This window comes from Ascaphus truei, chromosome 4 (assembly GCF_040206685.1).
Source record: "Ascaphus truei isolate aAscTru1 chromosome 4, aAscTru1.hap1, whole genome shotgun sequence".
NCBI lineage: Eukaryota > Metazoa > Chordata > Amphibia > Anura > Ascaphidae > Ascaphus > Ascaphus truei.
Window position 1 is genome coordinate 310704439 of NC_134486.1, and position 15712 is coordinate 310720150.

The window sequence follows — 15712 nt, forward strand, 5'->3', positions numbered from 1 at the left end:
ACCCATGGTTTTGTATCAGGGGAAGCAGACCAGTAGATTAATGAGGTGATGGAAAAATAAGTGTAAATAGCGCTAGTGTAAACAATATACAATATACAATATTAATTGAACCTGTGATACAGAATTGTTAAGGTAGTCCTTGAGCAGCCTGAGAGGTTGATCTGGTATCTCCCAACCAGATATAAAGTCTGTGTGGATGAAACCTCCTATGGCGCTGAGTGAAGAATGGACTTTGATTCTCTTGCAACAGATCTTTTCTTTGAGCTGAAAAAACCTCAGAAAAGGAAGACAAAAAAAGGCAAAAAACACTGCAATAGTGTATTACCCAGGGATATACTAGTGTGTACAAATCAAGAGCATTTATTAAAACATGACAATTAGGACATATATGACATTTAAACAATTAATAGATTAATCAGATAAGATATAAAACTTCCAAGCGCTTGTGCTAAGGAAGATGTGCTGCTCCGCCATGGTAAAATTGAAATCCTACTCACCGGACATGAGTAGGACATGTGCAAGGGTTTAGGGTCTTTTCCTCCAGAAGACACCGCTCGCTGTGGGGTGCATCCGTCAATTAATGCGGGGGGACCGGCTTCAATGCTCGTGGGCTCGTTGATCACTTGCTGCCCGAGTTCGCCCGATCGTCTCCTCCGATGACGTCACCGCCTGGATTCCAAAGCTACGGTGTCCCTGAGTTGCCAAAAACCTCTCCTACGCGTTTCGAAACTCCTATTAATGGGTCTCTTCAGGGACGAAGAGAAGAAAAGATCTGTTGCAAGAGAAGTCCATTCTTCACTCAGCACCATAGGAGGTTTCATCCACACAGTAGATTAATGAACTCAACCTAGCTGCTTCGTAATATTGGCCTAGATGTGGCTGCCCCAGGCCTCCCTGGATCAGAGGGAACACCATTAACTTTTTCTTGATTCTGGGTTTCCTGCCGTTCCAGATAAATTTGTCTATCTCTCTCTCCAGGTCCCTGATAACATATGCTGGGAAAGACACAGGTAATACTTGGAATAGGTACAGTATTCTTGGCAGTAAATTCATTTTAACTGAGGTGATTCTACCTGACCAGGAAATCTGATGTCCCGACCAGCTCTTTAAATCTTTCTTCAAAATTTTGATAAGGTTTGGGTAGTTGGCGCTGTAAGTGTCTCCATAGGACTTTGTGACAACCACTCCCAAATATCTTATCTGTCTTCCACTTAATAGGGAATATCTTTTTCAGTTCGTTCTCTGTTTCTATGTGTATATATAGGCTTATAGCCTCTGACTTGGTATGGTTGACTTTAAAATTTGAAAGGTTGCCGAATTCATCTATTGTATCAAACAGACTGTTTAGGGATAATATTGGGATGGTCAGAGAGAGTAAAATATCATCCGTGAAAAGGGATACTTTGTATGCTTTGTTTTTCTATAGGGACACCTTGTATTTCTGGGTTTGCTCTTATTCTTAAAGCCAATGCCTCTATGCATAGAGCAAATAGCAAGTGGGACAGCGGGCATCCCTGTCTGGTGCTGTTGGAGATTTTAAATGGGGCCTATATATAACCTGAGGTGCATACCGTGGCCGTTGGGCTGGAGTATAGTGCTTTAATACCATTAATACATTTTTTGTGCAGTCCTACCTCTCTGAGCACCCTAAACATAAAAAGCCAAGCCATCCTGTTGAATGTTTTTTCTGCATCCCATCCCAGTATCAGTATTGGGCGTTGATTCGTATTGCTGTTATGTATAATATTAATAATCCTGCGAATATAGTCTGATGCTTGTCGCTCTGGTGTAAAACCTTCTTGGTCTGGGTGGACCAAAATGTTTAATACCTTGTTCAGTCTAGTCGCCAACATTTTTGCGAACAATTTAATATATGTATTTATCAGGGAGATAGGTCTGTAGCTAGGGCATAGTGTAGGTTATTTCCATTCTTTTGGTATTATAATAATTGAGGCTTCTAGTCAGTCATTCGGTAAAGCTTTGCCTTCCAAAATTTTATTAAACCACCTGACAAGATTTGGTTTCAATATAGTCTGAAACTTTTTAAAATTAAGGTTGGAAAACTCGTCCGGGCCTGGAGCCGTGGCATTTTTAAGGGATTTGATAGTTACAGACACTTACTCTGCTGTTATTGGGGTTCCTAGATAGTCGGCCTCTGATTCGTCTAGTTTAGATAATTTTGTTGCTCCTATATAGTTATCTAGTTTTGTCTCCAGGTCTGCATTTATTTGGTCAGATTTCACCAGATTATAAAGACTACTGTAGTATGTCACAAACTCTATGTTGATTTTAGTGGGGTTATATGTCAACTCGTCCTGATTAGTCTTTATACTATAAATATTGAGGTTGGCTGTTTTATTTCAAAGTTTAGCAGCTAAATATTTATCTGCTTTGCTGCCTTTCTCATAGAAAATCTGATTTGCCCAGCGCATAGCTTTCTCGGTGTCTTCTATCAATATATTTTTTACGTTCTGTTCTGTCTTTGTCTATTTTTGCTCTTACTACATCTGTTGGGTCTTGTTGAAAGCTCTCCCCACTTTCTCTAATACTGTCATTAAGATTATTTATCTTCTTGTTTTTCTCTCTTTTTCTGTGTGAGGCGATACTTATTATTTTACCTCTTAGGGTGGCTTTGTGCGCTGCCCATAGGGTGTTGTCTCCTACTTGCCCATTATCGTTTAGTGAGAAATAGTCTCGTACAGCAGGCCCAATAGCATTTTTAGACTCCGGTATCCTGAGCAGAAGGCCGTTCATACGCCACCATGCTCCAGCTGGTCTTTGGTGTAGATCCCTTAGTGTTAATAGCACCGGAGCATGATCCGACCAGGTAATATTATCCATCTCTGCTTTCACTATACAGTACGACCAACCAGGACTCTAGATATAAAAATATAGTCAATACGTGTATATTGTTTGTGTGGGGCCGAGTAGAATGAGTACCCCTTAGTTGTGGGGTTCATCAGTCTCCATGTGTCTACCAGGCCGCTCATTGTTATATTGTATTTAAGGGCTCTAGTATTTTCCAGATTTGAATGGCCTTCTCTACCCGTGGGTCTCGCCTTGTCTTTATTGCTGTCTATAACTGTGTTAAAATCGCCTCCGATTATTAGGTAACCTTTCATATTTTGGCTAATCGCGTCAAATGCTTCTTTGATAAAAGTTTTTGGATCGTCATTGGGGCGTATAGACTTGCTATGGTTAGTTCTGCTGTTCTTAATTTGCTGGATATGACTAGCATTCTTCCTTTCTTGTCTTTTTTTTTTATTTTTTCAATAGCAAAGGGAACACTGGTTTTTATCAAAATAGTGACTCCTGCCTTTTTGTTTGTCGTTGGGAGTTGTAGATTTGGGGAAAATTCTTGTCTTTTAGTCTAGTTATATCATCTCTATTGAGATGAGTTTCTTGGATCATATATATATCCCCTTGTTTAGCTTTAAAATCCCTGAACATAAGCCTCCTTTTCATAGGTGAGTTAAGACCCTTAACATTCTGAGTAATTACTTTTAAGCGGCTAGCCATACCTCTGTTGGGAGTGACTCATAGGAGAATTCTATGGAACTAGTCTTTTAAAGTTAAGATCTTTCTGGAGGTTTCCTTGTTCTGTGAGACATATCTTTCCTTGTTTCTTGGCTATAAAAAACTGAGTGTGTGCGAGTAGATTCCAAGTAGGATGGGGTGGGGAAACAATTGGGGAAAAACAAAAATAACCTTGGGGAACATTAACTTGGTGTGGGGTAGGGCCCTCTATTAACTTGGGCCTTTGACTCTGTTCTTGGGGGATTTTGGGACATGCAGAGTCTAAGAAAAGGGTGTGTATGCATGGGATGCATTGTGGTACTTGCATTCTGACTTTCTTTTGGCTTTTACAATTATCGATTCAACTCAGTTACACAGTAGTTGTTATATGCGTCTGTCGTCGTTGCCTCTGGAACAGTCTTACTAATGCTAAAACATATACACTGGCGACACACTTTATTCGAGCTTGGCTAGTCCCACGAATTCGGGTATACCCGGGTGTATTGAGGTTTGTGACTGTTTTCTGCCCGAGTGCATTGAGTTATTTTCCAAGCAGGGATTGAAGCATTTTATTCCCGCTGGCTGCAATACTGCACAGTATATATATATATACTGCATTACAATTCATGAATTTATGCCATCTGGTAGACACGCGAAGCATTGCAGCCTATTAAATCCTAATCATTATCATTTAACAGATAAGCCGCCCATCAGCCAGGCATGAACCCAGGCTGGGAAGGCAAATGCAACGGGGCTTGTCAGAGGTGAGGAGTGGCGCATTCCAGGTATCTGCCAGGTACATACCGGGTATTTGCTCGAATAAAGTGTGTCGGTGCAGTATATATATATATGTAACAAAAAAAAACAAAAAGAAAGAAGTGCCAGCTCCGTGATGTAATAGAGAAAATAAATTAGATGTATTGAGAGGTAGAGTGGTGAATTGGACCTATGCTCTCAGGTGAGATTAAAAAGCATACAATTAAAACATATGCTTGAAAAATGTAGCAGTGAACAAGCAGTGTGAGGTATAGGATCAGAGGCAGGACAGTGGGGCATCAATGATTAATGAAGCAAACATTGAGGGTACGTCATCTATGCCAGATACAGTCCATGAACAGCTCTGTGGCACAAGCAGTCAGAGTTCAAATATCACCAATAGAGAATATCCCTTCTCAGATATTGAATATGGTGTACTGACCGCAGACCTTGTTGGACACGCAACTGGTTCCTTACACGTGTTGTCCGGTTCCGCTGTGGGATAGTAATGCCTCCTGGCACGCTGAAGATAAAATCCCTTCTGTGTTAGTGTAAGCTTCCACGTATCAGACCTCAGTCAGAGCTAGAGGTCTTGAGTGGATACGCTGTGTTGAAAACGCGGCTGCTTCCTAGTATCAAGCCCACGATCAATGCTCCACCTCCTCACACTGCGTCACTGCGTCACGCCGCTCCAACATGTTTTGTCACACGTAGTGACTTTCTCAAGGATGACTTACCCTCGCTGTTTGCTTCATTAACCATTGATGCACCACTCTCCTGCCTCTGATCCTATACCTCACACTGCTTGTTCACTGCTACATTTTTCAACCATATGTTTTAATTGTATGCTTTTTAATCTCACCTGAGATCATAGGTCCAATTGACCACTCTACCTCTCAATAAATCTAATTTATTTTCTCTATTACATCACGGAGCTGGCGCTTCTTTCTTTTTAAGGTGTGGCAATATTCTGTGTGAGCTTGTGTCTGTCCTATGCAGATATTTTGTACAAGAATAACGTTGCTTGGGTGGGTATACCCACAGGGCCTGGCTGCTCAGTTCCGGTATCTAAGTCAGCTTGATCCCTACTGTAACACAAGGGCCATCAGCTGCGATCCTGGAAAGTGGGAGCACACTGAATGATTTTGTTTCTCTGTTCTGGCAGGCAGCTGAGTCTTTATTTAAAAAAAAAAAATTATTGGGAGGGGGAAGGGAGGGCTCCGCCACGTCTGGGTCCACCACCCGGTGATCCAGCGCAGTTAAACTCAGTGGGGGGGGGGGGGAGAGGGGCAAGTTCGTGCCTCTAGCTAGCCTCACCACAATGAGCTGTGATAAAGTGACTACCTCTCCTGTGCTCAGGCGACTCTCCCGGCAATATCAGAATTAGGGCTCTCAATCGGCAGTTCCCAGCTGCTCTGCCATCAGGTGCCTCCTCCCTGTCTTACCTCCTCTCGGTCTCCAACGGTGGGGGACCTTTTCTACAGCGCCGTCGGTCACGCGCTTGGTCAGTGTGTCCCAAGCTCTTACCCGCCACCGGCGGCCGCCTCCTGCGATGTCAGGGACTCTCCGGTCTTCTGCCTATGGTGCTCGCTCCCGCCTGTGTCTGCCTATTGCTCCGGGATGTGCAGCCGTCCTCAAAGCTGCAGGGCTACTCACGGCCGTCAGCCATCTTTGGTGCCCTGTAGGTAGTTGAACTCGCGGGTGGCTATCCGTCGATGGGGAGTCTCCGGATACGCCTGCAGGTCCGGGGTCCCGTGTGTAGGACTTGCCCTCGGGGTCTGTGTGTATTTAGTGGCACTTTTGCGGGTTTTGAGCGGTGTTGTTGGCTCTTTTCCGTAGGAGCTGAGCTGGCGTGCGACCGCTCCGCTCGGTGTCTTAGCCACGCCCCTAGTGTTTCGGCCTTTTTCAAGTGGTAACGGCATTCAAATTGTTTTTTTTTTTTGGTGTCCTTGCCCATTGATATTTTTAAAAGGGCTTACTGTACATGTACAGGCATACCCCGCATTAACGTACGCGATGGGACCAGAGCATGTATGTAAAGCGAAAATGTACTTAAAGTGAAGCACTCCCTTTTCCCCACTTATCGATGCATATACTGTACTGCAATCGTCATATACGTGCATAACTGATGTAAATAACGCATTTGTAACAGGCTCTATAGTCTCCACGCTTGCGCACAGCTTCGGTACAGGTAGGGAGCCGTATCGCTGTTCAGGACGTGCTGACAGGCGCGTGCGCGAGCTGCTGTTTGTCTATTGGGCGATATGTCCTTACTCGCGAGTGTACTTAAAGTGAGCGTCCTTAAACCGAGGTATGCCTGTATGTCTTTTTTGACATTTAGTGTGAGCACTGCTTTAATGGTATACGTGTACTTTGTATATGCTGCAATGTTATGAGAAGCCATCAAGTAAAGGATCGAGATCTATGAAAATATAAATTAATTTTGTACATGTAACAAAATCCTGGTCTTTCCGTACTATAGGTTAAAACATATCAGGATATCGTTGCATGGCCAATTAATATATTTGCAGAATATTTTAGCAAGGTTATGCAAATAAATGGAAGTTTCAGACATTATCGAAGTGTCAGTTTGTCTCCCAGTGGCTTACTTAGTTGTATGCACAGTCACCAGTGCTAAACTTACAGAGACAAATCTGCATTTCATTTGAACATGTTGCAGTGAGGACAAAGTCTGCTTGCTGAGAGAACAATCTTTTCTGCAAAAGAGACCAAGAATACATTGCAGAATGCTATATTGAAGACCCTTTTTAGCAGCAAAAGTGTTAAATGCTTTGATTTTCTAACACTTGTCTTGCTTTTTTTAATCTCCAATTTTCTCACTTAATTGATAGGACTTGGCAAATCTGCTGAATGTGAAAGTATTTAAATACTGGGAGTATTTCCAAGTTAGAGATGCATACAAGCAGGCCAAAGTAGAAGCTTGTTTGTTATTTCTTTGCATAGAGCCACAAGAGTACCATATTTGGGAGAGTTGTTAAAATCGAAAGCTCCGTTTGGTGTGTTGGCTGGCACTACTGGCTATGTGATACTCTTGGGTTTTGATAAAAGTGGGTGTAATTGTAAATTGGCATTTCAGTCTATTGATATCTTAAATTCATATAAGCATTACAGTAGAGACAGATGTTAGGCATACAACTTTAGTGATTAATCCAGAAGTTACTATGAAAGATACTGTAAAGAGCCTAGAGTGATGAGACTTGAATGCGTATCGGATTCAAGAACATATGTAAAGGTAAAGGTCCTGTTGCTATGATTGACATTACAAACCATATTGAAATACATGGTTGGCACCAAGGAAAAATGACCCGTGGGAAGTGTTATTTTCTCCAAAATTCAGAATCCAAAACCATGACCGCCTCCCACTACTTTGTTTTACATTCTGTATTTCCGCACGTCTTCCAGAAATGGAAGAGTGTTCACAGAGCAGGAGAAGTAGTGGGTTAAACTCTATTTATCTGAAGTCTTTTAGACATTGTACTGACAGGGATTGCTTACCTGCCGACTATGCCAAATGTACTGACAAGGAATACTTATTCAAAATACTTGTTCGGATTGTCGATCTCACCACCGGATACACATGGACACACCCACACCAATTGTTAGTCAAATATTGTTTATTAATACTCATTAATACTCAACGGTTATATGCAGTTCACGGCAGTCAGGATACCACACCCAGTTTACACATCTCTCTTCAGATCCCCGGTAATTAGAGTTGTTTTTCTGCGATCATGTACTCCCAGCATAGAACACTTCAGTATCAATTCTATCCAGTGCGAAGTCCTGCTCCGTCGTTCCCAAGACAAAGCGTATATACCCTTCTCAGGCAACAGGGGGGCTACCCCTAGCGAAAAGAACACACTCACTAGAACAATAGCTATTTGAGTGCCAGCAACTTGACTAACGCACACTGTAAAAGAGGAAACATTTTCTGAGCGGAAGTTGAAGAAAAGGAGGAAATGTGCTGAAGCTTGAAAAAAAGGAACTACAGGCATACCCCGCTTTAAGTACACTCACTTTAAGTACACTCGCGAGTAAGTACATATCGCCCAATAGGCAAACGGCAGCTCACGCATGCGCCTGTCATCACATCCTGAACAGCAATACCGGCTCCCTACCTGTACCGAAGCTGTGCGCAAGCGGGGAGACTATAGAGCCTGTTACAAATGCGTTATTTACATCAGTTATGCACGTATATAATGATTGCAGTACAGTACATGCATCGATAAGTGGGAAAAGGTAGTGCTTCACTTTAAGTACATTTTCGCTTTACATACATGCTCCGGTCCCATTGCGTATGTTAATGCGGGGTATGCCTGTACACTGTTTGAGACATGACAAAACAAGATACTGTATTTACTATTGCAGCACACTAAGCATTTAAACCTAACCAATTACACACCAAAAGTTAACCCCATACATGGCTAGGCCATCAGAAACAAGACAAACTCCATTCTCCTTACAGACATCTTATTTATTTTCCTGTTCTTTATAAAATGTGCTAAGGAAAATGTTATACATGAAGCATAAATACACATATTTAAAAGTTGCCAGGCAACTTGGCCGATGTGTAGTTTCCATTTTACTACTAATGCTAATGCCCTGGGTCTAGATTTTCACTTTCATCAGCAGTATTGTGGAAGCTGTTTTAGTCTTGCCGGTGATCGTGACTGTGTCAATAAGATCAGTACTAACAAAATATATTCTAGTAAAACACAATTTTGGGAGATATATCTTTCTCAGGTTCGACTTGTTCTATTACTAATCTATTCATCCAAGTAAACAAAAATATTACCAACAAGTATATATGTTCATATAGGTTGCAAAGATAAGTCGGTGTCACAACAACCAATATCAGGAAAACATAAACTGGTACTGGCGAATGACATGTCACATTGACATGTTTTAGTAAGTATGTTGATAAAGGTCTGAGTGGTGACTGAAATGTTCATGCATTAAGCAACTGTGTGCACCAGACCATGTGATTGCAGTATTTGTGCTTATTTCTTCTACTGTAAAAGTGGTCCTTTATGCTAAAGTTTTCACTTTAATGCTTATCCCTCATATTACCAAGTTCTGTGATGCATTTGCCAATACCATCCCCACCTGTGAAATCTACAAATTACTATTTAGCACCTACAGTACATTGTTCTGACATCCTAGATTGTCATTAGACTTTGGAAGCCTACTGTATACTGATTTTTATTTTTTTATGTCTTAGAATTGTATTAATTAACAAAGTGCTTATTTCTAATAACATGATCTTAAAATTTAAAGTAACTGCAAAGTTCTCCATCAATTTGTTGATAAAACACAGCTGAAATAACACACAGTTTTCTTATAATTATATATATTTTTTAACCATTGCAGACCGTGCAGAACTTTTGCTTAATGAGTGTAGCCAGGTCCTCCTGGGCCCCTTACCTTGCTGCGGGAGGGGAACGGCTGCACTGTGGGCGCGTCCCAGCAGCCTCAGGGGCTGCATACCACATGCACGGCAGGAGCCAATATGGCTGCAGGGTTCTCTGGCTGTTAAGAAGATATATTTGGAACACTCAGGAGACCATGCCAGTCGGAAGCAGAACAGCAAGGGAATAGGTAAGGTCCAGGGAGAAGTGCTCCGCTGGATTAGGCCAGAGTATTCCCCTTCAGGTCCCAGCTAGGCCCCGACCATCTCTAGCTTGTGGTGCTATAGGGAAGGCCCTTCAGATAGGGACGCTCCCCATAGCTAGTACCCTTGTACCGGTGATGGACGCACGCGGTGTGTGGTCTGCATCTGGGACCAGACCAGGCCATCATCTCAGAGACTATCTAAAGGTGGGGTTGTCTGGCTGGAGGCTACCCCACGTGGAGGCGTATCTTCGTTGGAACAGACTGAACGTTTACTTGGCCTTACTCAGCGACCCCTGGGGCTGGAGATCCAGGCAGGTATTTTCCACAAGTGCACCAACACATCGTGGGGCAGTGCTGTCTCACACTTGATGGCGGGATAGACCTTCAGGGCCTGGACACTGGTGCCCTGCACCCAAGTACTGTGGGACTACACCGCGGGTCGGTATAAGCTATACTGTATATATATAGTTTGTTGTGTTCATGGTTATTGTTTCGTACCTTGAAGTAAATACTGTTACCCATACTTTGTGTGTGTATTACTGGGCATATTGTCTTGGGAAGGGCTATCCTACTGTGCGAGGATCCTTCCCATGTGGAGGCACTGTTAGTAGATATTGATATACACACCCCAGGCTCCCTGTGGCGGAGGATCAGGCCTTCTGTTTCCCGCGCAGGTATTAGCAGCACACATAGTCGCCCTGACACATGGGAAAGGGGGCTACATGAGAATTCAGTACATGAGACTGCACCAGAGTTCAATCTATTAGTCAAGTCGCAATCTTGAGGAAAGGTAATTAATCTAGGAAAAACAGTAACACAATTAAAAGAGCTGTTCTTTAGATGAATAACTATACCAGGCATCTGACATTTATGATTAAAAATGCAAATGTGAATTAGGTGTTTGTTTAGTCTACATATTTTTTTGCATATGGAGATCTTGCGTCTCAGAGTAAACCTTTTTGCTACCTAAAGGGTCAGCAAATCATTGCAAACCAATAAGTGGTTCTAATCTGCTACTGTACATGCGTATGTACATACAGTATCCCCCAAAAAATAAATCGTAACTGGGATATCTTCAGTATCGCTTGCTTTGATTACTTCATGCAGAAAACACCTCTGCATACTGCCCAAGCAATGCAGAATTATTATTTTTTTTACATAAATGTGTAGTTACTTTCTAAAGCTGTAGACAGTAACATAACAAAAGTTACTGAAGCATCTGCTTTGTTTTAGCCATGCCATCAGGTGCTCCTGAGGCAAACAGAATACAACTACTGTTCCTAAGAGAGATGCCCTCTTTCCATTTTTACCTCTAGCCCCCTCCCCCCAGAGGATTTGGAGGTTTGAACAAATACATTTTCAGAATTGTTAATTCCACTGTTTTCATTTGACATTTTAATCATCTATCTAATGCTTTTCAAGACAAGTAAAAGAGAAGATTTCAAGATGTAATACATTTTAGTTTTATTCCCATCACAATTAAACCCAATCATTCAATTCATTTGATAAAACGTAGTAAAGAATCTGATTTTGTTTTTTTTTTCTGCTAATAATTAAAGGAAGTGTCACATATGGCACGCTTGTGAGCACGTGACCAGCATATGGAAAAAAGGTTAATGCACAGCTCTTTAGCTGGCTCACTTTTCACCTTCGCAAAGGTCCCTCAAATGAACAATATCTCCCCTCACTCCATCCCCATATACCATCTGTCACGAACAGCACACAAGTGAACACGTGATTTAGGATTAATACACACAGTTGCTCTACACAGCTCACCTTTCTCCTGTGCAAGGTACTTTCAATTAGTTAATATTAACCACTGTGGCTCTAATATACAAAAAGACAGTGCTTAGATTACAAAACAAATGATTACAAGAGCATATAGTTACAATAAATGCAGAACAGTTTCTTAAAATAAAACGATAATCATTGGATGATATGACTGGGGTTTTTTGTTTGCCTTCCTCTGGATCAATAAGTAAGTATAGAAATAGGATAAAGTACAGTATCTGTTGTCTAAATGTAGCATAGGTTGAACTTGATGGACGTACGTCTTTTTTCAACCTTATCTACTATGTAACTATATGGAGGTGTGAGCCGTGGGTCTTTTTCTAGGCAATTTGGACATTCATTGACATAGGAAGTGCTTAGTAGCGGGTGAAGCCATTGCTCTCGTTTTCCAGTGTCCTCTTTTCCCTTAGAAGATATATGCCTTACGGAGCATAGAAAATCCTGCTACAGCTGTCTCAATTTTTACACCCAGCACGTAGATACTTACTCTGCAGGAATTTTTCCTCACATGAACGGACACGTGGAAGTCTCATTTGCACTTATATTTCAATACAGCCAATTCAAACCAAAAGCAATGTTCAATACCATATGCCTGCCATATATCTAGATGCACTGTTGTGGAGTTTCTCCAATACTTGTGTACAGACATACCCTGCATTAACGTACGCAATGGGTCCAGAGCATGTATGTAAAGTAAAAATGTACTTAAAGTGAAGCACTACCTTTTTTCCACTTATCGATGCATGTACTGTAGTGCAATCATCATATACGTGTATAACTGATGTAAATAACACATTTGTAACAGGCTCTATAGTCTCCCCACTTGTGCACAGCTTCGGTACAGATAGGGAGCCGGTATTGATGTTCAGGACGTGCTGACAGGCGCATGCGCGAGCTGCCGTTTGCCTATTGGGCGATATGTCCTTACTCGCGAGTGTATTTAAAGTGAGTGTCCTTAAACCGAGGTATGCCTGTAAATATATGAACGACCCATAACTTAATTTCCCGAATACTTGGACGTCATCTTCAAGGTTGCGTCAGTGTTTTCCACATGCACGCCTGCATCTAAAATTTGACTGCTTAACGTCTATTTTCACAGGAGAATCAGTTATCTGTCTTTTGCACCCGTTAATCATGAAGCGTGTGGTATGATTTGAGTCATCTTATTCCAACAATTCCAAATATGTACCTGTTATTATTCAGAATGGGTGTCATCACATGATTATCCTTATTTTTAATAAAGTCCTCCAACTAAGTGGTGACCTGTTTGTCACCTCTCTCTGGGATGCACAAGTGATAATCCAAGAATGTTGCAGTTCTCTTTGAGGCTGACAGCCCAGGCTTTTGACCCCAGCCCCCTAAACGACACATTTCCCTTTTAGTAGGCCATCTGTGATACTCCCCACCCCCCTAATTAAACCCTCTTTGTAAATCAGCACAAATATTTCTAACCAACCCCTGAAATACCAGATTGATTAAAATACTTCATATTCCCCACCATTTTTATTACAGGAGGCATTTTAAATTAGTTTCCTAACTACTGTATTTCAGGTTACTTTCCTCAATTCATCCCAAGTGATTTACAAATCTATACTCTAGGTCATTATTTTTTTGTTAAGTTGCTTGTGCATACTGTATGAAAAACATGCAAGGCCAATATCGATTAAATATTAATCCCCTAAAATGTTGATTGTTATGAGTCCTTGTTAGGAGATAGGAAGAGGAAGAAAGGGCTTTCGCTGCCACTTATACACTTCAGAGGATGGCATTAACGGCTCATTAAACGTGAAACACAACATTATATGCTGTGTCACACACCACTGTACCAAGCAAAACACTTGGTGACGCAACGTTATCATCAGGAGATATCGGCACAGTCCAACGAGAAGGTTTTATGTCGAAGATGTTATGCTTCTGAAACTAGAATAAACTAGACCAGAAACCTCAGGAACAATTTAATTCATTGTACTGTGCTAAGTGCATACACAGAACAGATGCGTAATGTACAACATCTTTTACTTTTTTTTCTTGAAATAATTGCTGGAATATGCGGTTGTTAAAGGCTATGATCAGCAGTTTTGTAACAGGAAGATGCATATGGGTCAGTGCACTGGCAGATTCTGGCTTTTCCTCTGGAAGGTTTGTTCTCTCATGATTGGCTAGGGAAGTACATAGTTGGTTAATAATACTGATTAATTTCTGCAGTCAGAACAGCCACATAATTTACTGCTATTTTGGGACTATGAACACAATGGAAAAACCAACAATGACCCAAATGATCTGAATGCTGAGAGTTTTCTTGTTAAAGCAACAGTCCATATGTGTATTTTACTAGCATAATATCAGACACATTTGTAAGAAATTCTTGAAACTAACATGTCGTTTGTAAATGGTACTTGTAAATTTTGGTCTACGTTTTTATTTAGGTCAATTTAAGAAATGAACATGCAATCCCAGATCTACATGATAATGAGATTTTAAAACAAGCCTTGTTTACTTAATATTTTCCATGCTTGAGGTGACTGAGGTCGCGTCTGTGTCTCTTCTGTTATGTTACTGATGCGTTTAAGAATAGAACTGGTTTATTTGTAATCCTCTTTTATTAAAGTGAGAATACATTAATAAAAATAGGTCTCCTTAAAATTAATCTTGATTCCTCTTTGAACAGGTGACAAAGGATTTAAAACAATATGACAACAAAATCATAGAGTGCAAGTTTGAGAACAACAGCTGGGCCTTCATGCGGCAAAGAGTTGATAAAAGCTTTCCAAATTCCTATGAGACAGCTTTGGGTGAGTACAGAAACACTGCTAAAATATGCATTTTAACTATATTTACTTGTTAATTCTCCAGAGAACGTGGGGAAGCTACGTCAGACTACGTATTCACCCGCAGATAAACACCACAATATTCTAGTCAAGCAGATTTTCATTCAAAATATTGCTTATACTGGGTAACCATTCTATATCCTGTTTATAGTGTGTGCCCTGCTTTTCACCCCATGTTATATTATTGTGTCTTGATTTCTGTCTAAAACCCTTCAGTATAACCTTATTGTCCCCAAACTGGAAAGAAAAGTTTATGGGGCATCTATTGTTTTAACCCATTTGTTCCTTAATCTTCAATCCCAAATGAAGAGGAACCTTCAAAAACACATGTTTTGTGTAAACACCCTTATCTGGTGGCAAATGTTTATGCTTTCCAAATTGGTTCTCCCCTTTCTGCTTTAATTTCTTGGATTTTGGGGAGTACTTTAAATGGTGGATGTTACCCTTTATAGAAATGATGATTTTTGCTGCTTGTTGATTAAACTACTTTCACAAAAAAATACAATAGAAACATAGTGCAGAGTAGGTTTACGAGGGAATTGATTTACTATGTTCCTCTCAAAATAGTATTGTGTTTCGCACATTTTTTATATAGCGTTGCACATAATCTGTCAGGAAAGTTTCTCAATCTCCCCCTGCCTCAGTCATTTATAGTGGAAAGTATTCATACCGTACTTGGTTAGTTCCTCTTGTTGGGACTTATTGCTGCCTGTACAAGATTACAGTACTTAGTCAGTTTATCCATATTTCTGTATCATTTTTTAGACACTGCTTCTCAGCAACTGACCAGTATAGAGCCTTTTGCAAGCCTGAGAGAACCCGGTAATAAATGTGGTCGCTTTTTCTAGACACGCAACATAAGGGAGGTTGACGCATTATTAAAAAAATAATTAAAAAGCAGCAATCCTAGCACTCAAATTTGTTTTCTCTACAATATCTGAGCCAGGGGTCTCCTGTTAAAGTACATCCCTAATTTTACTTACAGGACACTTCCTTAGGCTTTGGTCCCGCTGCGGCCGGCGGCCCACGCGGCCGCGGTCCACCAACTGCCTGCCTCCAGTCTGGAGGTCCCTGCTGGCTCCTTCCGTTGTGGCTGACTGCGTGCTGTGACGCGTCAGCCAGCCGGAGCTACAAGGAGCTTGTGGTTTCGGCGAGTGCCGCGTCACGTGACACGCAAGGCAGCCAAT

At 41.3% G+C, this 15712-nt stretch overlaps 1 protein-coding gene across 2 annotated transcripts in view; it reads left to right on the top strand.

Annotated features, from left to right (window-relative positions):
- The window catches only part of RNGTT (RNA guanylyltransferase and 5'-phosphatase), a 416958-nt gene that overhangs the window by 385087 nt on the left and 16159 nt on the right, over window positions 1-15712 (top strand). For both annotated transcript variants that reach the window (XM_075597839.1, XM_075597838.1), the window contains one exon: window positions 14366-14489. In XM_075597839.1, the coding sequence (XP_075453954.1) occupies window positions 14366-14489 (124 nt within the window). The remainder of the gene's footprint in view (window positions 1-14365; window positions 14490-15712) is intronic.